Here is a 27,247-nt window from a genome sequence, read left to right on the forward strand (position 1 = left end):
TAATTTAAATATATTATTATATATGTAATTTTATGTCGGTTTATTATTTTTCACATATTATTCTAAAACAAGACTGATTAATAGATTTAATGGCTATCATTTGCCATGATAATAAAATTTCGACTTTCGAAAAGTATAAAAACTAAAATGATCAAATCGAGAAAATAGACTAAATCTACAAGTTTACAAATAGTACCACAGGACCACTAATGAATTTAACTAAACATATTTAATCGCTACGATTGAATCAAGATTGAAAATTTAAATTTTAAAAATATAAAGACTAAAATTAACCAAATTAAAGTACAAACCCTAAATCCATAACTTACACAAAATAGATGGACTAATAGCAATATTTAGCCTTTTCATTTTATGTCTTTATTCCATTTGATAAATAAAATGAATTTAGATCTATCAAATTATATCGTTTTTATTGCTTAGATTCTCAAAGTGTGTTTTTCTTTTCAAATGAAATATCTAATTATAAATTCCGTTTCTTTTTATACAATTTTAAGTAAAATGAGACAAAATCGATAACTTAAATATAACTTTTGACAAGAAAAACTCCAAGTCTTTGAGTAGAAAAGTTAGTATAGTTTGAAAGTTGATATTATTGTTAAGCCAGAATAAAATGGGTTAATATGCAAATTTACCACTATGTTTTAGATAAAATTAAAAATTGTCACTATATTTTACTTTTGTTAATTCTTGCCATTCTACTTTTTGAACTAAAGGTAAATTCACCATTCAACTTCAACTCAATATTGAAATTCACCACCTCACTTTTCTTTGTTTGAATTTTAAAACTAAAGGATGGTTTTTATTATTATTAGAATTTACTGTTTAATTCAAATTCAAATTAACTTGAAGTTAAATTTAACAAAAACAATTAAAATATTTTATTTAAATAAATAAAACAATTAATTAACATGACATTCATCAAATTTAGTCTCTGTATTTTTGAATTAGTTAATTTTAACCTTTATACTTTTCAAAATTAAAATTTTAGTCATAACCCAAACAAGTAGTAGTTAAATTCAATGATTAGTCTTATACTATGTGTACAATTGTAGACGTAGTCCATATTCTCCAACTGGATCATTCTCAGTCCTTCTACTTTTCAATATTTGAAATTTCAATTTTGGTGCAAATGATAGTTGTCAATTTATTAACTGGATTTAAGTGAGTAATATATGAAAATAACAAGTTAAAATGCATTTTACATATGATCATATATTTGTCCAATCATATTTTGAAAATAGCAGAACCCAACTTAACAAATTTAATGGTTGTTGTTTAATGAGGACTGAAATTTTTAAAAATTAAAAAGTATAGAGACTAAAAATCACCAAAATAAAGTGCAACGGCTAAATCCACAACTTTTGTAAAGTACAGGGACTAATATCAGAATTTAACCTAAAATCTCGTACAAGGACAATCCAAACTGTAGGATACAATTATCCTATCAACCAAACACAACCTAAAAAATACATCCCCTTTATCTACCCAAAACCCTAGTCAATATTCTTCTTCATTTCAGCTTCAGCGCCGGCGCCTTCCACTATCCCCCCCCACAAGCGGAGCGGCGCTCAAAGAGTATCAGCACCTTCAAAGAACCACAACTCAAGTAAGCCCTTAGTGCTCTTCTCCTTTTAATAAACTATTATATGCGTATATAACTACGTATAGTAATGTCTGGCTCTGTTTACTTTTTTGTGCATGCAGAGCAATGGCGGACAAGGCTGTTACCATAAGAACTCGGAAGTTCATGACCAACAGGCTCCTTTCAAGGAAACAATTCGTGGGTTATTTTTTATTTTTTATTTATTTCATTATGACAAGTTCTAGCTTTCATTCGTTTTTTTTTCTCTTTCTTAGATTGCTTTATATTGTTTGTTTACTGAGAAATGTAGGAAGAGATTTGACTAAATGGGGTTTCGGTAAAAACTTGAAAGCTATCTTTTTTTTTTTTTTTTTGCCACAGATCATAGATGTTCTTCATCCTGGAAGACCAAATGTTTCAAAGGTATTTTAATAAGTTATTTCTGTTTTTAAGGTTCGAAGGTTATTTGTGTTTAACTAGCTTAAGTATGAACTGGAACGTAGGCTGAGTTGAAGGAGAAATTGGCTAGGATGTATGAAGTAAAAGACCAAAATTCCATTTTTGTATTCAAGTTCCGTACTCACTTTGGAGGAGGGAAGTCAACTGGTTTTGGGCTTATTTATGACTCAGTTGAGAATGCAAAGAAGTATGAGCCTAAGTACCGCTTGATCAGGGTAAAATCACTGCCTTTTTTCAAAGTTTAAGCATTATCAGTTAGATTAATGACCATTTATTATTCATTTGAAGTTCTTTATACTTACTGTGGCATTTGATTTGTCTAGTTGAACAATTACTTGGTATTATTTAGGTCTTCAAAAGTTCAAGTTTATGTATCTCATTTAATTGGAAACATTGCATTTGTTTTAGAACTTCTACGATTTGGTACCCTTAGTTTTAGATTATTCTTTTCAATTCAAAATATTCAGATTCTTAGTAGTTTGATGGATGACATGAACTTACTCCATAAGTGTGGTTCATTCTTTCATATACATCTTAGAATATGAGTAATGTATGTTGGGAAGCAATAATTTGCTTATCATGAATAACTTTGCTAGAGATAAGGTGCCAAGAATTCATGATAGATGGCATGGCATCACTATGCTATTGGATTTTGGTTATTTTGGCTTATTGCTTGAGTCTAGTTGTTATCTCATGGATTGATAGTTATACTTTCGGTCAAGTTCGTAGTGTAGAAATAAGTTAAGAGAAGTCATTAAAACAAGCTGAATTTCCTATATCATTGGGGTCTTTACTTTTGTATGAAGAATGCTCCTTTGTTTCAGACGGGAATGCAATGCATGCAACCTTTCTCTCTTTACCTCCATTCCCTTCTTGCTTACACAAGTTGAGTGCATGTGCTAATGCACATACACAGTTTGTGCATTGATTCTGAAGTTCTTTTCTTCCAATGATAGAACGGACTTGATACCAAGGTTGAAAAGTCTAGAAAGCAGATGAAGGAAAGGAAAAACAGGGCTAAAAAAGTCAGAGGTGTTAAGAAGGTAATTGGGGTGTTTGTTTTTTCAACTGTTCTTTCTTGAATTTATTTTGTCTATTATTTGTGACTTTTCCCACATTGCAGACCAAGGCTGGAGAGGCTGCCAAGAAGAAGTGAGATCCCCATAGATATGAACTAAGTTTCATGCAGCAATACAATCAAGCCCCTACTTATTTACCTCCATTTATATTGTTTGCCATTGAACTTCAAACGTGTAATGCTGAGTTCATTCTTCTTTTGAATATCCATTTGGATTTTTGTATTATGGACCTACTTTACCTGTTCCTATGGAGATTTTAACTTGAAATGAATTTTTGGGGTTGGAAATTGAAATCTGAATCAGTACCATGTTATGTTACCTAATGCTTTGGAAATTGCTTTTACCAATTATTGGTCCTTTCTTTTTCTTTGAAAGAAATATTAAAAATTAAGGTGATGTTAGAATTATGTGTATGGTTTTTTATCTTTTGTAAAAGAATTGTTTTAATTGATAACCAAATGTAATTAAGTAATTTTAAAAAATTGTATTGGACACTTTATAAAAGATATTTCTTCTTGAAAATGTTTCATTAATGTTGGTGTTATAGTGCATTAACACAATCTCAATTCTTACATAAATAATTGTTCTAACATAAAGATTTAGTATAAATTTAAATATGAAATTAATAAAATTAATAAAAATATTTTTTCAAAATAAGTAAAATTGTTTTTCCTTTGGATGAAAATAAATCATATGATTAAAATTACAGAGCAAAATTAATTTATCCCTTCAAATGGGGCTTTCTATTTGGTTTTATCCTCCGAAGATAATTTTGGAATATTAATTTAGGCATAATTTTGCTAATTTAACTCTTATTCCATTTTTGGAGTTAAATTTGACATTCAACTTTTAAAAATTAAATTTAACCATCAAATTTTAAATACAACAACTTACAGGATAATTTACTTGTGCTCCATGCTAATCTTTTTATGAATTTTTATTTTTATTTTTGATTTTTATAAATTTTGATATTATGTTAGTATGATATGCACATAAACTGTTATACACGTTGTCATGCCAACAACATTAAAAATTAATATTTTAGTCGTAATTTCTATTAGAAAAAGCGATTTAACTATTTTTTGAAAGGTTAAAAGCTAAATTTAGCTTAAAAAAAATAATTGTCAAATTAATAAAAAATATAAATATTGAAACCTAAAATAATAAAGAGTTGGTGAGTTTGAATGTAGAATAATAGATGTTCTAATAGTGTATCAGGCAGGCTTATAAACTACGAAAGAGGGAACAATCCCAAGTTTTGCTGTATCAGCCAACCACACATCATCCTTGGCGGTGTCATAAGGAGTAAAGCTTCTAGTCTCCATATTATATACACCCACATTTTTGGTACTCTTCAATGCATACGAACCATTTGGAGCCATTGATGCATATAAAAAGGCCTCGTAGTCATCTATTAAGTATATGCAATTTGGTTGACATCCACAAAAATCGGATGCCACCACAGATAATGAGCTGCTGTCACCCACAAACAAAGCACAGTCTTCTATGCTTTTCATCTCCCTCCATTCCCATTCTTCTGAATCTAACTTCAGATTGCAAACTCCGACTCCTCTTGTGTAATTATATCCCCCATGCCAATCCCACCTCTTTATTACTTCAACCAGCAATAGTTCCCCTGTAGGTGACTCCACAATATATTTTGTTTCGAAATTTTCTAGTTCTACCGTGTGATTTATAGGCAAATATTTGGAAAACGATCCATCAACCTCGTTAAAATAAATAACTTCACCCTTATAATCAACTGCACAAAAGTTATCCCGGTAGTATATAAGATCATGAAGTACGCCCCAATTATGGTTAACGTAAGTCCATTTTTTTTCTTTGCTTGGTTTAATATATGCTACGTGATGATCGGCACGAAATATGGCCATGACCATGTAATCGTCGGGGCTTGATGTTGGATTAGCAGAAAGTACAACCTTGCGAATGTAATCAAAATTACTACATGGTGGATCCAACGGTGGAAGAGTAATGTAAGTATTTGGATCACAACCAATTTGTTTCCCGGGGACCAAACACAGTGGGTTGAGTAAACGAACAACTAAATCGTCGTCCACGGTGACTAACCATCCGTTGGAAGAGCCGACAAATCGGTCAACAGATGGTACTTGAAATGGCAAGGGAAGAAGCTTGTTGTCTTTGATGCTATATAGGTTCCAAACATCTTGGGCATTGAGGGACAATGAGCATGGGATGCTTTAGGGACAACAAGTAGTTGATGTTCTCCGTCGCAACATCGTGCCACGCCGTGCATGTTGCACCGAATCGGAAATAGTCCGACACCGAAGCCAACCTTTGTAATATCAAATCAACAAGCTCATTAGGTAGTCCTGCCCAATCTGTAAGTAACAAAACCAAACATTATTCAAGTTACAAAGTTGCTTCTTTAAAATAATTAATAGTTTAAGAATACAATAACTCACCTGAATTCATGCTTATCTACTTTAATGAAAACTACGATAATATATGCTTTCCGCCGTAGAGAGAATTTAGTTTCGTGAGATAGCAGCTCAAGTTCTTAATTATGTGTTAATACATATGCATATATATAAGTTGGAAAGAAGCGTAATTAGATCCAAACTTCAAATCTGTGTTCAATTAGGATTCATTGAAACCCAATTCGAATTTATAAACAAGAGTAATTAGACCCAAACTCCATTACTTATTGAATTAGGATTCACTGAAACCCAATTCGAATTTATAAACAAGAGTAATTAGACCCAAACTCCATTACGTTATTGAATTAGGATTTTTGAAACCTAATTTGAATTTATAAAATATTATATGAAATCCAACGAAAATCCTTACACAAATCTGATTTCATTAGAACAAAATTGACTAGACTAATATTACATATATAATAAAATTAAATATAATAATATAATATAATTGTTTAAATTTAATTTTTAATAAAAGTCTAAAATATTAAACTAAAAGTAATATATATTTTAAAAATATTATAGACAAGTTTAAAACATGTTTGAATTAGTCATTTATAAATATAAAAGAATTTGTGTAATATTTAGTTAAATGATTATAATTATTTATTTTAATAAGGGCTGATATTATCCTAAACTATAATGTAATCTTGAAAAGGAAAATCAACCTCAGAAATCAAGTGTCGATAATAATAAAATTAACAATTAATTTAATATTTTGAGTTACAATCTCAATGGTAATTATAATATATATAAATTATTGAAAATTTAAATATAATATTTATAATAAAACTCGAAAAAATTAAAGTTCTAAACATAGAGAAAGTGCAGTAATCATTTCTTGTTTAACTTAAATCCACAGCAAGATCTCCCACCCGCTATTTCCACGCGCTTATCCTCACGTTCGGAAGTCACTCCCCTCGCTAATCATTCTATTTAATTTTGAAGAATTAAAAAAGTAAAAAAGCCGATTAGAAAAAAAAGCGAGTCAAACGGTAAAAACAACCACTAAGGAACCAGGGCTAATGAGAGATTGCCACGTAAACAAGCGACAATGAAAATCGTGGGCCAGGCCTGACGTGCAAGATCCAAACGGCGTCGTTTCGTCCTGCTCCCGGCTTTGTAACAGCAAGATTTGGAGGGAAAAACGATAACGACAGATTAATTAATCAATCAACCAAAAGGAAATGCATAAGAAATAAATAAATAAAAACTAATATTAATTAATTAATTAATTTCACAAATAAAAATTGCTTTGCTTTGTTTTTGTTTTTTTTTTCAATTTTATATATACAACGCCGAAATTTCTATCTCTCGTTCTCTCTCTTCCTCTTCGTTTCTCTCTCTTTTTCTCCTGTCGCTTTTTCGCCGGAAAATTGCGTCAGCGATCGCCGGTGAATCGCCGTCCTTAAAGAAAACGTTTTTATCTACAGCAAGGTATCATTTTTGTTCCAAGCTATTATCTCGTTTAAAAAATCTGAAATTTGTTTCTTTTTTAAAATTCATTTTGGTTTTCTGTTTCTTTGTCCTGGGAATTCTTTATAGATCTGGCGGATGGGAGGGATTTAGTTTTGTTATGTTGATTTTACGGATATTGTTTTGAATTTGTGATGAATTTGTGGGAAAGGAGAGGAATTTAGGGTTCTGTTTTTATTTTGATGGAAGAGCGGATGAGATCTGGTGAGCATTCTGGGATTATGGTAAAGAATAGGAGCCAATCAGGATGTTTGATTGTAAGGAAGAAAGGTGATGGTTTGGGTGGGGGCGGTTCTGTGGGGACCCGAAAGGTTTATAAATCTAAAAAGGAGAAGAAGAGGCCTAGGATGATTATGAGTGATTCGGGTTCTAGTGATGAACTAGTGATGCCACCTCGAAGGAGGGCTGGGCCGAAATCTCCTCAATTTTGTAATGGTTTAGCTGTTTATGAAGAAAGTGAAATTGGTAGGAAGAGGAATAGAGAGGAGAAAATAAGGCTTAGTGAGGATGGTTTTATTGGGAGGAATGGGGAGGATTTGAGTGAGAGTGAGAGTAAGAGGAATAGATTAGATGTGTTTGACTTTGATGAGTATGACAGACTTGAAGAGGAGATGATTATGAGGAGGAACCGATTTAATTATGGTGCAGAAGAGATTGGAGATAGGAGATTGTTTGGTTCAATGCCTGCAGTTGCTCGGAGGAGTATTGAGAGAGAATGTGAGAGTGGTCCGAGCAATAATGCCTTTCTTGAGAAGAAGAAGAAGAAGAAGAAGAAAAAAAATGATTTGTACTTTGATAAGAGTGATGGGATGAGCTGGGGTGATCATGATGATATTAGGAACAAGTTTAGGAAGGATAGGGATGGTGGTCGGCTGCATTACCCCTTGTTGAGGGAGAGGTATATGGCTGATTCAGATGAAGCTATCAGGGTTCAAGGAAAAAATGGTGTTTTGAAGGTAATTGTGAACAAGAAAAAGAAGGTGGGTGAACCTCTGAAGAATTTTGATCGCTTGGAAGCTGAGGAAGCCCGCAGTGGTTCAAGGATTGGTGATACAGTTAGGATGAACTTGCATGTTCATCCGTCCTTGTACTCTGAGTTGAAAGTTCTTGAGGAACCTGTTTCACTTGCTAGGAAAGAGAAAAAGAAAATGAATTTACTAAAGACACCGGCAACTGGGAAGAATAAGGTTTCTGAATGGGATTCAGATGATAACAATACATCTCTGCAGCTAGGATCAAAGAATATGGAAGCTTCTAACTCAAAAAAGAGGGTAAGTAGAAAAGAGGAAAAAACACAAATAGAGTCGCTTCTGCCTACCAGAAACAAAGAAGGAAAAATTAGGCGAGGATGTGGCACAGAGAAACAGAAATTACGTGAACGAATAAGGGGGATGCTCCAGGAAGCAGGCTGGACAATAGATTATAGACCAAGGAGAAACAGGGACTACTTGGATGCGGTGTACATCAATCCTGCTGGAACTGCCTACTGGTCCATCATCAAGGCATATGATGCACTTCTAAAGCAGCTAGATGAGGAAGACGAGGGCAAACCTGGTGGAGATAGTTCTGCATTTACCCCATTATCAGATGAAGTACTCAACCAATTAACCAGGAAAACACGAAAGAAGATGGAAAGGGAAATGAAAAAGAAGCAAAGATATGACAGTGAGAGTGAGAATGCACAAGAAGCTGTTGCTCGAAAATCTTCAAGTACCAGGCATGAAGATGAGAGTATGGATAGTGCAATTCATGAAGAGAAACTAAGTTCCTTCTTTAAACCTGGTAAGTCATCCAAAAATGGTGCCTTAAGTGCAACCACAAAAGGTCAAAGTTCTCTTCATGTGCCTGATAGTTATGAAAACCCATCCTCTACATCCAATTCTCATCTTATTCGTGGAAGAAAAAGTAGAAAACTTGGCAGATGCACATTGTTGGTACGTGGTTCCAATGCAGCTCTGAGTTCAGAGGGGGATGACTTTGTTCCATATTCTGGGAAAAGAACACTGCTTTCCTCACTAATTGATTCTGGAGAAGTGGAGTTGAGCCAAAAGGTGCAGTATATGAACCGTAGGAGAACAAAAGTTTTGCTAGAGGGATGGATCGCTAGGGATGGTATCCATTGTGGTTGTTGTAGTAAAATCCTCTCAGTTTCAAAATTTGAGATTCATGCTGGAAGCAAATTGCGCCAGCCATTTCAGAATATATACTTGGGCTCTGGTGTTTCTCTACTTCAGTGCCAAGTAGATGCCTGGAACAGACAAGAGGAGTCTGAGCAGATTGGTTTCCATTCTGTTGACGTTGATGGTGATGACCCCAATGATGATACTTGTGGCATTTGTGGAGATGGTGGGGATCTAATCTGTTGCGACAGTTGCCCCTCAACATTTCATCAGAGCTGCTTAAATATAGAGGTATTTCTGCATTGTTTGTGCATCTGCTATACAGTGTTTTAATTTACAAATGGCGGTTGTTCCTTTGTTTTTATTTTTTCCTAGAAGTTTTACTTGTAAGCTTCTGGGTCAATGCGTGCCTTGGAGTTGAAGAGATTTTTGTGAGTGTTGAATATAGGGGATACATGAGGCCAGGGTCAACAGAACTCCAGTTCAAGGATCTTGGGCACTCAAGTTTAAGTAGACAAATTATTCATTTTCTCCTTCCCTCCCCCCTCCCTGGCCCATGTCCAACCCTCTTCTTGCTCCCTCTTGAGAAACAGCGGCTGTGTTACTTGAATAGAGTCAATTACTCAAGTTAGATCTAGTATCCTGGTGTTAATACAATTTCTTTCTTTAAATATAATTGTTACATTCATTTTTAAGGTTTTAGTTACTGAGCTTATGGTTAGGGTCCTAAATATTTTTAGTGTCAAACAAAATTTAAGGATATTCTTAAACTTCCTTTGATTGACATTGGACATGTAATTTTAGGCAGACACATGAAGGCTTGTCTTTTTTCCTTTTCTTTTTTTTTTTTAACTTTAGAAGCGCACCTTTTCTTGAATTTTTTTCTGGCTGACTGTTATTAAGACGTTCCTGAGTTGATATCAGCAATGTTTTGGTTCTTATGCTAGAAATGCTTGTCAGTGGCTTAATGCTGTTCCCAGAAATGATTGTGCTGTTAAAACATAGTTGTAATGTTGTATACATAACTTGTTTTTATCCTATTATTTAAAAAGCGTTGGCTTTTAGTTGTTTTCCAAAAAATGAAGTGAAAAATGACTTCTCCTGCTCATATTATTTGCTTCTTTTTTCTTTTTTTTTTGAATCAGTTCTCCTAGTAGAAAGCTTGCTCTTTTGGACCTTTTGTGCTTGTTGACTGATACTGTTTAGTAGTTGTCACAAACTTAGCTTCTTCATGTTAACTTATACTGCTTAGCAATTGAATACAAACTTAGCTTAACTTGCTTTTTATACACATACACTTGTGCAGTTTTTACCAGCGGGTGATTGGCACTGTCCAAATTGCACATGCAAATTTTGTGGTAATGGCAGTGACATTGCTCAAGAGGATAATTTAATTGATTATGCAATTCTCTCTTGCAGCCTGTGCGAGAAAAAATGTACTGTTTTCTTGTTTTTGTTTTTCTCAACTCTTGAAGTTTCAAGTTTCTGCATGGTTTACTCAATTTCTTTTCAGTAATGTTTTGATCATTTGCACTATTGCAGACCACGAATCATGCATGGAATTGACAGAGGAGCATCATATTGATTCCAACAGTTTAGTTCTTCCTTTTTGTGGGCAGACATGCAGAGAGGTAATATGCTTTTCTTCTGTTGGCATTGTGATGCTGAATATTTTGTTTACAAGTTAAACCAAAAATTAGGGGAAATCTATCAGAGAAGTGAACATGCCCTTTAGAAACCATCTTTAAAAGATGTTAAACCTGTTTTATATCTTGCATTATATTGTAGAGAAGGCAGAATGTTCGTCAGAAAGTATTTTGGTTTTATTCATGACATGATGATATTGACACATTGTTGATATGCTTGTGGCTAACCAAAAATTTTATTATGAACTCTATTGAGGATCAAATGTTCTTTGCATGTTATGTTCACTTTTTCGGTAATATTTTTTAACAGAAACGGTTCGTCTAGGGTTGTAATGTGTTTTCTGGTATTGTATATTATGGCATTTGACATTTGACGTTGGATTTTGTTTTTCTATTTTGCCCCTTAATCTTTTTATGTCTCTGAATCCCTCCTCTGTATTTGGGTATCATTAGTTGTTCTTACAAATGTACAATGTTGGTAAGACAACGATATTCCTGTGTCACTGTAGGTAACTGTAGAGTTGTTGTCATGAAGTGTAGCAATAAATTTTCTATATTTTGTATGTGGTGCTTCGTTTTTGTTATAGTATTATTAAAACAGAAAGGTTGTGTTTCAGGTGTGTAATATATGTTAATCTGGTAGATTTATCTTATGTTATATCATTTGATTAGGAATTTGTTTTCTAGGTTTTTTCCCTGACTGATTTGATGCATTCTGAAGGCCTAGTTTCTATCTCCTCTTCTTCTATAGGGTTTGTTCTAGTTTGTGTTGTCTATTTTTTTTTTCTATTATATTATGAAGGGATGTCAGATATGTGAAGGCAAATGTTCAGAAATGTGTTTGTTGTTCCTACAGCTGTTTGAGCATTTACAGAAGTATCTAGGGGTCAAACATGAGCTAGAAGCAGGATTTTCATGGTCTCTTCTTCAAAGAACAAATGCAGATTCTGATACAATTGCCAGGGGACTTCCACAGAGGGTGGAATGCAATTCTAAACTAGCTGTTGCACTGAATGTGATGGATGAATGCTTTTTGCCCATTGTTGACAGGAGGAGTGGGATCAACTTAATCAATAATGTTGTTTATAACTGTGGGTAAGCATTTGATACTGATTTTAAAGTGGTATTTGTTTCATTAGTTTTTTCCTTAATATTGGCATATTTCTAGTAGCTGATTGCACTTGAATTATTTTGTCTTTTAGATTAATTTTTATTCATAAGTATGAACATTGTATTATGTGTTTGCATGCAAATTTATGATCCATTTATTGCATTTCTCGTCAGATTATGGATGTACTTCCAGCAAACTGTCTGATGGTTATACTTTGACGGTATCCCGTGTTTTTCTGTATTATAACAATTTAGGATCCTAGGGATAAATCTCATACTTAACTGGTTTTTGAACTGTAGTTTACAGTTTAAAATTACATCGAGTTCTTGTTTCTGTTATGATTTCAGTTAATATTTCTATCCAGTATCACTTTCTGCTTGGATCACATATCGAGTATTCTTCTGTACTCTGTTTGTATTTTTTGTCTTGCACATCAATTTTCTAACCATTTGCAAATGCTACTTTTTATCTTTAAAGGTCCAACTTCAACCGACTGAACTATAGCGGCTTCTACACTGCTATTCTGGAGAGAGGTGATGAAATAATTTCTGCAGCATCAATCAGGTACACGATTTTTTGGCATACTATGCTACTCTTTTCTCTCCTTGCAGCTATTTATCTTTGGTTGGGTGGATAAACATGGTGAGGACCAGAACCGCCTAACATGACATAAGACCCTGACTCCTGGAGTAGATATATCCTTGGATATATCCGGTTCAGTGGGTTTTGATGCAAACATCTTGGTTATATCCTTCATATAAATGCTTACCAATTTGATGTCTTATTGGCCTATTTAGGTTCCATGGAACTAAGCTAGCAGAGATGCCATTCATTGGCACTCGCCATATATATAGGCGCCAGGGAATGTGTCGTCGTCTTTTCTCAGCTATTGAGATGGTAAGCTGTGAGGAGTACTTTATATAACGTATTATATTTCTGTATTATTTATTTCTTATTATCCTTTAGCTTAAATTTGTCGTCATCTTTTCGTGTTTGAAGGCTCTCTGCTCTCTCAGGGTTGAGAAACTAGTCATTCCTGCAATTGCTGAACTTACACATACATGGACTTCAGTTTTTGGTTTCAGTCCTATAGAGGAATCACTCAAGCAAGATATGAGATCCATGAATATGCTGGTTTTCCCTGGTATAGATATGCTGCAGAAGCTACTTCTGGAGCAAGGAAACACGAAAACAAGCTTGACTGCTGCTACAGGTTTTTAGTTAATGCAACCGTTGCCATTGTTTTAAGTTATGTTTATTCATTGCTCTTTAACTTGTCAAATTTTCATGTAGTTAAGAAGCAAACTGAATCAGGATCTACGGAATGTATCACACCTGAGGTGGCTAACAAATTTAAACCCGGTTCCTTGTTTGGGCATGATACTGAATCTGCAGCTGCAGATTCAGATTCCCAGTGTCCGAATGTTTCTATCAATGATACTTGTGGGACTAGTGGTTCCTTGGACGCATCAGTCGAACCTAATGAATCTGCGATGAACAGTATACCTGATGTTAACCCTAGCTCAATCCACGATGCCAACGAGACAGAAATTAAGGCAGGATTGGATTCTCCAGCAGAAAATAATACTCAGTCTTGTATGGAGGGTATGGATGATACAAGCGTACGTGTTATTGAAACTCAAGTCACAACCTCTGATAACGGAACTGATTCACTGTCAGGGGACAAGGCAACTGAGTCTGCTTCGGAGAACAAAAACCATGCGACCTCCTCTACAGACGATAGTGCAGTAGACATGGGAAATCAAGCAGTATTAGACTCTCCAATCCCAAAAATTACTCCATCCTGTGAAGAGGTGGATACGGATGCAGCTGCCCTAGCTTCTACTTCTGATGTCAAAACTGAGCTCATGGTTGATGAGACTATTTGTACCAATTCTGAATCAGGGGAATAATCTGTCTTCTTGTTTTATGATGAAAGTCGTGACGCTCAATAGAGAGACGGAAAAGAAGATAGAATTAGATCCTTTTCCTGATGAAGATGACATTCAATCTTCAAAATGAAGTGAGAACAGTAATGTTCATCCGGTCGATAACGTAGCTGTTTCTGATGAACTCGAAGTCCGAGTTTGAGTTGAGAAAACCACCACGCTTGCTGATGATACCGAGCAGAGTCTGCTTCCCCTGAGAAAATCATTAATCTCTGGAGCAAGTACACCCCAAGTTCTGATCCATCAGGTATGGCAAATAAATCAGCATTGGGTCTCTGGCAATCAAGATTCTACTTTCTGAGGAGCGTGATGTGTGTAATTTTTTTTTATAATGGGGGCAGCTCAGCCCCCCACTGAAAATCATTTTTAACTTTTGGGGTCTAAAATGTAATTTCCACAAGTTTTAGAAAATAATTTTAACTTTTTTTTCTCCCACAAATTTTAAATTCCATAAGACTTTTGGAAAATTCTGTCACGGGAGGAGGTGCCAAGACTTTGATTTGTTGGAATGTCTTCTTTATAAATTAATTCAGTAATTTCATTAATTAAGTTCCAATTAAGTCCAATATTAATTCACTCTCTTAATAGCTCGATAACTACTTAACCAACTTTATCTGAATTGTTTGATTTAGGTTATTTTATTTATTACTCCATTTAACTATTACAATCATTTATCTTCAATTTGATTCAATATAAAATCAAATAATCCTTCCATCTATGTTTGATAAATTATATTAATATTAAAATGTGTATCTTTTATTTTTATTTTTGGAATTCAATTAGATTTTAAAATTCAAGTTCAATGTTCATCATAACATTTTTTAATTACATGCGTATTTCTTTTAAATGTCACAAAAAATTAATAAAAAATTAACAATCTCATACAATTGAAAATGAATTTTAAAATCTAAAAAGTAAATTACTAAATTTAAAATATATATATATATATATAAGAATTAAATTCTAAAAATTTTAAATATTTTAACCTAAAAACAAATATTAAGTTTTAGTTTGAAAAATCATAATTAACGACGCCGTATCTGTTTTCGCCCTGCCATCCGTCTCTGTTTGTATTTTCTTCCCACTCCCCCTCTCTCTCAGAGCATCCACAAATGGAGCTTTCCATTTCTTCTCGCCTACTCAACACCTCCTCCGCCGCCGCCGCAACTGCGCTACTAAAGTCCAAGCCCAGAGTTCATAATAGACATACCTCAATCCCTCTTCTCCCTCTCAAACACCCATTCTCCCCTCTCACTTTGAAACAAATGAGTAACAATTCCCAGTCAACGCTTTCTTGTTCCTCTCTTCCCCAAAACAACACCCCTCCTGCCCCATCTTCCCCTTCAACCGCATCAGGTAAATGAAACCCAAATCCAAAATACCATAAAGATCATTGCTTTTAATTTATCTCATCATTTTTTTATTAAATCTCTTGGGGAGTGGATTAGGTCGGATTGGAGAAGTGAAAAGGGTAACGAAAGAGACGAATGTGTGGGTTAAGATAAACTTGGATGGCACCGGAGTTGCTAATTCTAGTACAAGTATTCCCTTTCTCGATCATATGTTGGATGTATGCTTCTTTGTTTTTTCCTATTTGCCCTTTTTTGGATTGAATTTTTTTTTCATGAGCTACTAATTGATTTACTTTCGTGGTTTTTCTAATCTTAGCAATTAGCCTCTCATGGTCTGTTCGATGTGCACGTCAAGGCTACTGGCGATATTCATATTGATGATCATCACACCAATGAAGATGTTGCCCTTGCTCTTGGGACGGTGTGGTTTCCCCGCATTTTACATGAATTTTATTACTGAAATCATCCAGGAAGAATGGACACCTTAATTTCTTGCAAGTTTTATGAATATCATATTAGTTTATGTCAGTAGTTCAAGATTTTGATTTGCATTGCTTAGTGAGTTATCTGTCTCCTTTCAGGCATTGCTTCAGTCACTTGGTGATCGTAAAGGGATTAACCGGTTTGGTGATTTTTCAGCTCCTCTCGATGAAGCATTGATACATGTTTCACTGGTATGACATTGTATTGCATGGTTATTTCTTAAGCATGATCTTATGGTACTATTTGAAACTCGAAACTGTTGATTTCTGTTTTGATTCCAATATATTTCCTGATATTAGATGTATAGGTTCAGTGCTTAATCCTAAGGCTTAATCCTTGAACTTTATAATGTGGCATGATAATATGATGGTTCTATGAAATAGTATTGAATTTATGCGAATGTAATTCTTCAGAAAACCATGTTTCATAGTGAATGTTCGAATTCATAACGATGCTAATTTCTGTATTGTTTTTGTCCTAGGATTTATCTGGCCGACCGCATTTAAGTTATGATTTAAACATTCCCACTGCAAGAGTTGGAACATATGACACTCAGGTAATACCTCGTTCTTCATATTCTTCTGGTACAATAATATCTGTTTTGTCTACTACAGGGGAAACTTGTCAATGGGGTTTCATCGTTTTATATTGCTGTCTTAAGCGGGTAGCTTCTGTATTATTGCTTGTTTTCGAAGTATATTAATGCTGAATTTCACCGACACATTCTTAAAATCTAATATTCACAGTTAGTGGAGCATTTTTTCCAGTCATTGGTCAATACTTCTGGCATGACACTACACATAAGGCAGGTAGTAATACGCTCATCCTTAAAGGAACTCTTGTTCCTACTAAATTCATGCTTGTACAAGTTCTTTTTCAGAGCATTAATTGCCCTTTTATAGTACTGCTAAGAAATTTTGCAAGTAATTGAGCCTAAGCACATATGTTAGCTTATCAATCAGCCATATCGTTCTTTTCATATTTACAGCTTGCTGGAAAAAATTCGCATCATATAATCGAGGCAACCTTTAAGGCTTTCGCTAGGGCTCTTAGGCAGGCAACAGAGTATGATCCACGTCGCCTTGGGACTATACCGAGGTTCGGTTCCCTGCTATTCTGATCAACTAAATGCTGATCCTTATACTTATCATACCCTTTCTAAAGTAGATGTCCAGTTTTTTAATAGTTAAGATAGTCATTATGTTGCATTAGTTTTTTGTTGTACTAATCATATAGATTATAGGGGCATATTTGATTGATTTCAAAAGTAAATTTCTTGATTAAATGAGTTCATTGGTTTCAAGGACGAATCCAAAGGGGCAGGCAGGGCTTCGTCCCCCTTGGATAAGATGGTGAAATTGTGTTTCTGGACCCTCTTGAAAATTAGCAATTTGATTTTTATCCTGACCCCACCCAAGAATTTCTGGCTTTGCCCCCGCTTGGTTTTCTTTAATTTATTCATAATTTCATAATCACATCCCATTTCATGTTACAAATGTGCTTCCATTATTCTAAAGTTGTGAGCCATTTGCCTTATGCAGCTCAAAAGGAGTTCTATCAAGATCTTGATGTTTTCCTTGGATGTTTATTTTAGTTTGAAGCTTTGGGTATTTGAGAAATTAAGATGTGAGGCTCAAACGTGTTGCTTTGGTTTTTTGGTTTCCCTCTTAATATTCCATGAACATGAATTTGTATTAGAAATTACAATGTATTGTAATTGGAATTCCCCCTATTTTGTATGTCGTGAATCATGATGATGAACTATGCTTTACTTCAGAGTAATTTGCATTGAACCAATGTTATGCTGGGCAGTTTTTTTTATATAAACATGATGGTTTTTTAAAGAAAATGACAAAAATACAAGGAAATCGGTATTATTTAGGAAGAGATTTATCACGCAACTTACACATTCATGGTGCGGTTAAAAAATAAATATTTTTATTAAAAATTCACATGGTTACAATGGCAAAATTAATTGTCTATCATGCTTGGTGTTTAAGGTTCTAAGTCTTAGTATAATTAATTTTTTTTATTAATTTATTGTATAAAAATATGTATATGTGAGGATAATTTAGTGATTTTATGACTGAGTTAACGTTCGTTAATTCCGTAAAATATTTAATATAAGTATGGATAGATTAAGAATCACATAATGAGGGTAAATTATATACGTAAGCATGATTTCACTTAAGTTGATCCTCGGTTGATTCACAATGAAAGATAGATTGATGATTTAAGAACCGCATAACCAGGGTTTTATATATATTTTTCTCTGGAGGGGGGGGAAGAGTGGGCATTGGGCAAAGATCAGTCGCGCCACAGGAATAGAGGTTTCAAATAAACCACGTCTGACCTCATTAATGGTTCTCTTGTTTGGTCCTTAAATTTTCTGTAAGTTCTTTCTCAAGCCCATTGTGATTGGGTTTAGACGGGCTTAAAAAGCCCATTTCTATTCCAAAAAATAAGAATATTTTATGATTAAAATATATTATTTTAAAATAGTAATTTGTTGTAGTCCGAATGGAAATTGCCTTCCAAGGCCTGGTCCACCTGGCCAGCAGTTAGCCCAGGCCTTGTACATATCTAGCTGTAAAGGTATCATCGATGATATACGAGATAACGAGTTCAAGGTAGCATGTTTTAATATTATTATGTTTCTTTTCACATGGTTCACTTGAAATTGGGTGGGCATCTGTCTCTTACTGATAAAATGTTGATCTTTTTCATGCTTAGATCATTCACTCATTGTAGACATTCCATGGTCTGTTTCTTGTGCTCATATTCTTGCATGCTTAGATCATTCGTTGTAAAATTATAAAACCACTAGCAGCATATGGAAACCACGTGCTCTTCAATCCAGGCATTATGAATAAATTTATCTCATTTTCATCTTTCTTAGAACTATGCTTTTCACCTGTCGAAATTCAAGTTCTAGATTGAAATATGTAGGTGGTTGGCTGGATGTGTGCATGCCATTGTGTTACTATTTGGTGCCAACCAGTGAATCCCAAATAAGTGAGCCCGTACATGTTTTGGCTTGCACCATGTGAGTGTTTTAACATCTTGTCAGCAGCCATTGTCTGTGCAAAAACCTTTTGAGGGGTCTTATGTTGGGAGTAGAAAACACAGTTACTAGATTTGTCTACTGCTGAATCTAGAAGATGCTTTCTATGGCTAATATCAACCCTGGTAGAGAAGGTCATCTGGGTATTATAGTGGTCAAATCTGCCGATGATCAGTCGGGCCTGAAGGATGCTATCAGGTATGCTGAATGTTTTGAGAAGGAACCCCATGGTCAGAAAAGTTGGTCCCATATACAGCCCTTGACACTAGGCAAGGAAGGATATATGATTAGTCTCATGAAGGTGAATGAGAGGACTGGAGAGAAAAAAAAAAGGACCTTTTATGGAACCTTGGAACAGTTGCTGATCCAAATAAGGTTGATTTTGATATGAGGAAGAGGGCTGTGATTGAAAATCAGAGAGTAGTAAATTCTGGCCAACATCGCAAAGTACAACTATTTAATCCCGTGAATAACTGGTCCATAGATTTCTATCAAAAGAAAACTGGTCCGTAGATATTCCCATTTCATGGTGCTGTAAGGAAATGAGTTTCTGGGTCCAGTTGTTTTAATGGATGACATTATTAGGTGTTAGACTTGAGTTGCCAAAAACATATAGCTTGTTTTATCAAGGTTAAGGTTTTAGATCTTGGACTGTGGACTAGCTTCTGAGTCTGTGGAGATTTTGCAATTTTGCATATATTATGGTGGGATTGTGACCAAAATCCTTTATGACATCTAATCAATTGATGACAGTGGCATGGTTAGCTTTACTACCACATGGCCTTTATACTCATTTTTTATCTTTTTTTTCAATTATCATGGTAGACATGATAATTTGCCATGTATTTATGTTGGGACTATGATATTTTTAAAAGTTATTTTTTGTGTATTGTGTTAAAAGAGTGAACAATAATGCAAATCAAGAGTTTAAGTTTGTCTTAACTATTGTGTTCTTCCATGAAAGAAGAATGAAGAGCAGGTATGGCTTTGGTTATTGGATATTGATGCTTAGGATTTTTTTGGATGGCCAAATGGCTAATGGTTTAGGCTGATGATATGATCTTGCTTTGTTTGCATTGTACATAAAATCTATACTTTGATTATTCTATTCCTATGCCAACTTCCATTCTTTCATTATTTATGAAGTAAATAATGATACTATTTATGTTTATTCATGTGAATTAGTAGTCCTTTCACCATCATCCAGTCATTGAAATCAACAATGGGTGGTGGTGGTGAATGGATATGGATTTGAGAATCAGCAGTGCCAATGAAAGGGGCAGGGCGGCCTTGAAAATGGGATCCTAGCACTAGTTAAGGCATGTTGTCAAAAAGCCTAGCCTAGCAACACAAATACTAGCTAGAGTTGATTGGGTAATTAAAAGTTAGATTGTAATTTACCCCTCTACTAAAAAAAAAAGGGGTAAATTAATATTTATACGGTAGATCAGATAGTAAATTAGCCATGTCTAATAAAAATTTTATTCATTTGTATTGTTAAAAACTGACGTGATTGATGAAATAATCATATACATACCACGTGTACTTCATACCGATGTACAAGTCTAGTTTTCTACTAGTATAAATAGATAAATTTTTTAACAGAATAATCAGTTTGCTCTTAAATCTGATATATAGGAACTAATTGACTCAATTTTTAAGTAGAGTGGGTAAAATACAATCCAACTCCTAGAACAAAGGACTCCATAATAATTTCATTCTAATTAAAATATAAAAGCTCAAGTATGGTTGTAAATTGTTTGAGTTATGTATTAAGGTATTAGAATTTGATCATTGAGTAACTAAGGGTGAGTTTTGATGGGCGATGTGTTTACCTGTATTTTTTGTAAAAACAATGATGGTAGTGAGATTAGATATTGTAGCGAAACTGTAGCATGAGATAAAAGTAAGCTAAACGTATCGCATCACCCATTGAAACCCACACTTAGAAAGGTTAACATATACGAAGGTACCTAAATTTGGCAACTTGTACCTACTTGTTACATCAACTTAATATTAATTTATATACTTATTAAAATATGTTGACATGACATTGACGATCAATAATATTATGACACATGGTAATCGCACATTTTGACATGTGATAATTTTTTAATAAATTTTAAATATTTTTATTGCCACATCATCATATTAGTGTTAGTGAATTACTTAAATGAATATAAAAAAATTACAATTTTCAAATTTAAATATCAACTAAGTTAAAAAAAAAAGTTTAGGACTTAGAAACATATAAATTGGGTGAAGAATGAAGAGAGAACGGGTAGTGGAATTGGACAGTGATTAGCAAGAAGAAGATGAATGGTAGTAGTAGCATGACAAGTTACGAAAATGGAGGGATTTCCCAACCTATTTAATCAAGCAAGCAATCTAAAAAAAATTCAAAAAAATTTGAACCAACCATGTCTTATCATTGTCACATCTTCAAATATCATTGTCATTCTCGCATGTAAACACCAACTGGGGGCGGTTCGCATGGAACATTACATTTAACCCTTTTATATTTATTTCTTTCCTACAAATTAGGAATTATCATTTTTATGTTTTGAAATGAAAATTATAATTATTAAAGTCACAACATTTGATTTGGTGTTGAGGGTCGAAATTTTAAAAAAATAGGGTAGAAATTAAATTTTATTTTTTATAATAATAAAATGTAATTTACTATTTTATCATTTTAATGAGTTCACCTTTATTAATTTAAATTTTAAAAAATTTTAAAAAAATTAAATAAAAATATTTTCATTTTGGAGAAAGTTTGGGCCCTAGCAACTTCTTAGTTACGCCCTTGGTGTTGAGGTCAACAAGGTATTTCAATAAATTAGAAAATTAATTAATTAATTTATAATAAAAGCCTCTCTGTATTTTATTTTCTCTATTTAGAAAATAAATTTATTTTTTAAAATTTTATTTATTTGTATTATTAAAATTGAAACGAATAATAGAATAATAGACAAAATCATGCGACACTCTTTGAAACGTGGATAAACTAATTTATTATTTTTAAATATAAAAACAAAATATAATTTAACCTCGGGTATTCATGGGGATTGTAGTACTCAAGTAGAGTAATTAGGCTTTATTCGAAGGATATTTCTAAGCTCTCTGCGGAGTTGATGATAAAGTTTAGCGATACTTAAATACATCAAAATCTAATTTACATATTCGTATATATATATTTGAAGCTGTTTTTGAAATGAAAAATTATGGTAACCCTACATATTTCAATTCCACCAAATGGGAAACATCATGATAGCCACCCTCATCCTCACGTGTCCAACGTTACACCTTTCAAACCAAGGGTTCCACACGCCATAATGGACCCCATCGTCTCTGTCTCTGTTCAATGAACAAACCCTTTCTAAAAATATTTATTTGTTAAAATAAGTTTTTTTAATTATTTTTTAGAATATATTTTTCATTTATATGTGTCGAGTTTAATATAATGTTAAATCACCGTAAGAGTGTGTTTCTTACATGTCAAGAGTGAAGGACTGTAAAGTAAAATCAACTCGACTCTCTCGACGTGTCATGTTTAAAATTATGAAGTTTGATTATAGATTTTATTTTTCTATATGATTAAATCAACTCATTTAATATAAAAAAAATCAACTTTTCTCTTATAAATATCCTACACATTTCTCTTTTCTTCTCTATGAAAGTAATCTTAAACTTTTCCAAAAAAAATTGTTAATTTCTATTTTCTTCGAGAAAAAAATGGTTGCTTTTATGGCAAACTTTCTAATTCAGTCTTTTCAATTTTGTACTTATGAAAACATTTTTGAGATTTTTTAAATTAAATATTAATTTTTGTGATATTTTGGATAGTAAAAAAATTTAGTTGTTTCTGTTCACCAAAATATAAAATTTCTGGAGGTTGATAGACAGTAAACCACTTGAACCACTTGAAGAGAGTTGGTTTTGATGTGGCATCTATGATGACATAGTTCATTATGACATTGGAGTTGCTTTTCATTTTTTATACGAGGAAGTGACTATAACGCTGAAAAATATTGTTTTAATAACTGACCTTCTAATCAATAAGTAATTTGTAGTTGCAGCTAGTAACATCAACTTGAAGCATGAGTGTTAGTAGTTGTTGGGTGTCATGTTACCTAAAAAAAATTAAATGAGAACCGGGTGAAGTGAACTTGATTGGAGAGACGTCCTACGGATTCATATGCGAAAGCTTGGATACTTTGAATGCTAAGAGGAATATTGTTGCTAGACAAGTCTTGCAACAAGGTCCATACCATGTATCTACCTTTACTAGATTATTTTGAGACAATTGATAAATTCAACTGGGGTTCAACGACACTAATGTATCTGTATAAGGTGCTTTGCAAGATGACTCAATAACCAATCAATGAAATAAATGGTTAGCCCACATCCCTTTCTAACTATGAGAGTTCCCTTTTGATAGAATGTAAATAAATAATTGTATGTAACATCTTAAGATGTATTCAATTATCAATATTTATAAACCCCTATTGCACTACATATTTGGATATATTTAAGAACCACTCAAATCATGTGTGTTATAGAAGAGACTTTACTTTGATGTGACGAGAAATCGATCAACAAGCCAGATATTTTGATGTTGTATTCACATCCAACGCAACTCAATATTCTTGTTAATGACTAGAATTGCATTTGTGTATGTTTACAATTCCTATGGATGTCATACCTAGATAGAATGATGTTTGCTATCATATTTGGGATAACTTTTGAGCAATGAGTTATTCACGGTGCAGTGTCCATCATTTGTTTCCACATTGTGGAGTGCTGGTACCTTGATTGGGTAAAACAATAGTTTAGGCTCGTGCAAGATATTTTAGGTGACCCATAACACATCGATTTTGTATGATATAATTGAGGGGTAGAAAAACATCAGTCGGTGGAACATGTTTTTACGTTCGAAAAAATTTATACCTAGTGGCTTAGCCAAATAGGTCACGGGTTATAGTTTTTAGATGATTAAATGACTGCTAAGATCATCAAAAGTCATCGAGCAGACAAATGTTAAGGATCACGAAAATGGGTTAAGGCTTTTCACACACCTAAGCTCTAAAGTTTGCAACTATTGTGACATGGATGACCCTTGACATACATTATCGTATTTATGTTAGTAGCTTGGATTAATCACTAAGGTTCATCATTGTTGTAGAAATAAAGAAATGAATTGTGTTAAATCTTTTAGGGAAATGTAATATTAATTTTCTTGTATTTAAATAAACTTTCTTCGATTAGATGTCTTATATAAATTTAACTTTGTATTCTATTTTCTCCTTGCTATTTATCCAATATTTTGTCGACATAAATACTAAAATTGAAAACAAAATTAATGAAAATGAACCATAAAAAATAATTAAAATGGATTCCTAATGTAATAAAAAAGTATTGGCAAATGCTATTGTTACGCCACCACCTCAACTTGGACACATGGCAACTTTGGAAGCAACCAAAGAGACACTCATGGATGACCCTCTGCCTTATACCATCCAGATGGTTACTTTATGATCAACCACCCACGAGAAGGTCATCTGTCATTACCCATCCAGTCGCGTCCTTCCCTTGAAGGAGGTTATCTAAGGATCATTAAAGTCCAGCTACCTGTACTACATCGACAAGATAATGTCATAGTCGTGCACAATAGGAAACCTTATCTCAAGACTGTTGGTAACATGATGCAACTGGACAGGAGACTTCCTACCTATAAGTATCCTATGGCACGAAATAGGAAGGGATCTCATTTTTCCATACCAATAACCCTAGATTACAACAGAACACAACTTCTTCCTCCTCCTCGTCTTCTTTCGCCTGTTTCTTACTCCTCCTCATTGAGAATTTTGACTCTCCGCCTATCATAGGTAAATTGACCTCCATGCATTCGCTACCATCTCCTTCGTATCTTAACCTTACTGATACCTAGTATCAATAGTTATAATAAATCAAAATGAATTAATAAAAATACAACAAAAGTGGAAAAATTTCATGTAACATCCCCAATACCCTTGAGTTATGAACCATGTTAAATCAAGAGTAAATATTTTAGAATTTGAGAAGGTTATAAGATAGAAGTTAGTTATAATAAATCAAAATGAATTAATAAAAATACAACAAAAGTGGAAAAAATTCATGTAGCATCCCCAATACCCTTGAGTTATGAACCATGTTAAATCAAGAGTAAATATATTAGAATTTGAGAAGGTTATAAGATAGAAGTTATCTTTGTTAGTTGAGGGTGAAGATAGATACAGAGGGTAATTGAAAAGGCTCACATATTGTGAAAGTAAATCTAAGGTATTGACTAAATTGTAAGAGAGAGAAAAGTATTGGGACAAAAGTGAGAAAATTAAGAGTTGAAATGATTAGATTGAATTGAAGGAGAAAGGATGAGAGACTAAAGGTGAATTTTTTACCAAAATAGGGTGTGACTCATGAATGGTACTCTAGAGAAAGTTTAGGAACTAAATGGTCAATCTATAATTTAGATAATTGTTACATGTTAATGATTAATGACTAAATTGGTGTAAAATGGTAACGGGTGAAAATATTTTAATATCTATTGTTTTTTATTATTAAATTAATATATATTATTTTAGAATAGTTTAGCAAGGTGATTATATTCACTCATTTATCCCCCATTCTCACCTACTCTCTTTTCTCCACCTTTACAAATTTTGTTTTTTTATTACAAATAGGTCCTTTTCTCATATCTCTTAAGTATATATAACGTACCTAGGTGAATGTTTATGTAAGTAAATAGGGAACTAATTGATTCTCACACTTGTGTTTGATGTGCTTTGGTAAGTAAATATAATGTATTATTTGGTATATGAGTTATGGCTAGTGTTTGAAATGATTATGAATGATTTTGGTATGGTTTCGATGTATTTGAAAATAGAACTTTTAGGTCCTCTGTCTCAAGTCTCGAGACATACAAACTTTGAAGCTAAAAATCCACAGTAATTGAATCATGCATTGAGACATAAGCCTCTAACATTAATTAAAAAGATGAATTAGAAAAAACTTGAAAACAATATATTTATTAATTAAAAACATTAATTAAAAATTAAAACAACATGAAATAAAAAATACAAATGCAAATAGGAGATGAATCGAATCTAAGACTCAAGGACAAAACTACTAATATTTAATTGTCTAACCAAAAGAATTGAAATGTTAAAAGAAAACGTGTTTTGTAGAAAGCGTTTTCGACATGTCAGCTGAAAATGCTCCCTGCAGATTGTGTTTTTTGTTTCTCCCTCCAAAATCGACATTTTCCCCTTATTTAGGAAAAAAAACGATTTACTTTGCTAAATATGTTTTAAAACTGACATTTTTTTAATTTACTCAGATGTCACATTTAAAAATTATAATTATTATATTTATTTAAAAGATTTATTTATTAGTGTAATTATTGTGATTATTATGAGTTATAAATTATGGTCGGTGATGCAATAACTTTTAATGAATTATTATAATTTATAAATTTATTTTATAAATATATATTTACTAATTGATATATAAATTGTAATGAAAATAAAATGATTATAATTTAACATAGTTTTATAAAATTGAGACTAAAATATTGAGACAACTAAACTTGTCAAAATTTTATAACAAAGACAATTACGTAAAATGTGTTTTAACTAATTTCAGATGTAGTCAACTAAACATAAAAATTTTACATTTCAATCAAATGAACCAAATAAGGTAAGGTAACATATCTAACAATATATTTATTTGTTTATTATTATAAGTTGAAAATTTTAATATTTACTTTATTATATCACATTTTGTATATTAAATTTTGCTTGAAATATTATTTTATAAAGATTTATAATTTTTTTATTGTTTTAGTAAAATTACTTTCAAGCCATAACAGATAACATGTTTTAATATTAAAAACATATTTGTTTTAAGAAAAAACAAATTCTATAATAATAAAATAATTTAATAAAATATACTTATATTTCATAAATTAAATATATCAACCAAATAAATATTCTTATATTATTAGAAATAATATTATATTTTGTTAATCTTTAAGACCTATGAGCTAAGCTATTTGTCAAATTTGGCAGGATTGATATTTTCAAGCTGAGTTTGAGATCAGTGTTCCAATTTTTTTAATAGGGTCAATTTAACCGGTTTAAGTGTTTATAATTTGTATTTATTTCTCCTTTTGTGTATATGTTTTTTTTTTTTTTACTTTTTTCTGACGCATCCCATGTGGGTACGTGGACTGCAGTCCCCACTAGACCACCACCTTTTACTTTCCCTCAGCTTTTTTTCCACTTATTTCTTTTGCTTTTTCCGGTTTTCGAGAAAAGCATTCCACTCACTTACATTTTTTTTAAACACTAACAACCAAACACCCTCCTTATCCTTAGCCTACGCACCACTTCACTCTATCTGCGCA

The 27,247-nt window shown here is 32.9% G+C and overlaps 4 protein-coding genes across 5 annotated transcripts; 3 read left to right on the forward strand and 1 right to left on the reverse strand.

Moving 5' to 3' along the window:
* Positions 1 to 1,465: 1,465 nt before the first annotated feature.
* LOC105800517 (40S ribosomal protein S24-1) lies at positions 1,466 to 3,459 on the forward strand. The gene is made up of 6 exons (XM_012631707.2): positions 1,466 to 1,627; positions 1,726 to 1,801; positions 1,985 to 2,026; positions 2,107 to 2,277; positions 3,019 to 3,105; positions 3,186 to 3,459. The coding sequence occupies exons 2-6, from the start codon at positions 1,730 to 1,732 to the stop codon at positions 3,216 to 3,218; spliced, it is 405 nt and encodes a 134-aa protein (XP_012487161.1). The 5' UTR covers positions 1,466 to 1,627; positions 1,726 to 1,729; the 3' UTR covers positions 3,219 to 3,459.
* An 896-nt stretch (positions 3,460 to 4,355) lies between these two features.
* LOC105797758 (putative F-box protein At5g60060) lies at positions 4,356 to 5,595 on the reverse strand. The gene is made up of 3 exons (XM_052621304.1): positions 5,586 to 5,595; positions 5,456 to 5,501; positions 4,356 to 5,307 (listed from the first exon to the last, which is right to left on the reverse strand). Exons 1-3 carry the CDS (start codon positions 5,593 to 5,595, stop codon positions 4,356 to 4,358), a joined length of 1,008 nt encoding a protein of 335 aa, XP_052477264.1.
* A 1,276-nt stretch (positions 5,596 to 6,871) lies between these two features.
* On the forward strand, positions 6,872 to 14,447 carry LOC105800518 (uncharacterized). Its single transcript, XM_052620490.1, has 9 exons — positions 6,872 to 7,037; positions 7,146 to 9,487; positions 10,503 to 10,632; positions 10,739 to 10,827; positions 11,699 to 11,937; positions 12,431 to 12,517; positions 12,751 to 12,850; positions 12,953 to 13,166; positions 13,247 to 14,447. Exons 2-9 carry the CDS (start codon positions 7,259 to 7,261, stop codon positions 13,864 to 13,866), a joined length of 3,708 nt encoding a protein of 1,235 aa, XP_052476450.1. The 5' UTR covers positions 6,872 to 7,037; positions 7,146 to 7,258; the 3' UTR covers positions 13,867 to 14,447.
* A 480-nt stretch (positions 14,448 to 14,927) lies between these two features.
* Positions 14,928 to 17,513, forward strand: LOC105800519 (imidazoleglycerol-phosphate dehydratase 1, chloroplastic). Of its 2 annotated transcripts, none has more exons than XR_001135818.2 (8): positions 14,928 to 15,258; positions 15,351 to 15,472; positions 15,571 to 15,675; positions 15,836 to 15,928; positions 16,219 to 16,293; positions 16,484 to 16,542; positions 16,726 to 16,835; positions 17,279 to 17,513. XR_001135818.2 is itself a non-coding variant. In XM_012631709.2 (8 exons), exons 1-8 carry the CDS (start codon positions 15,015 to 15,017, stop codon positions 17,304 to 17,306), a joined length of 840 nt encoding a protein of 279 aa, XP_012487163.1. In that variant the 5' UTR covers positions 14,929 to 15,014; the 3' UTR covers positions 17,307 to 17,513. The 2 variants fall into 2 exon arrangements, 1 of the variants encoding a protein (XP_012487163.1); XM_012631709.2 differs by having other exon boundaries at positions 14,929 to 15,258; positions 16,484 to 16,546.
* The last annotated feature ends 9,734 nt before the right edge of the window (positions 17,514 to 27,247 follow it).

This window comes from Gossypium raimondii, chromosome 9, assembly GCF_025698545.1.
Source record: "Gossypium raimondii isolate GPD5lz chromosome 9, ASM2569854v1, whole genome shotgun sequence".
Lineage (NCBI taxonomy): Eukaryota > Viridiplantae > Streptophyta > Magnoliopsida > Malvales > Malvaceae > Gossypium > Gossypium raimondii.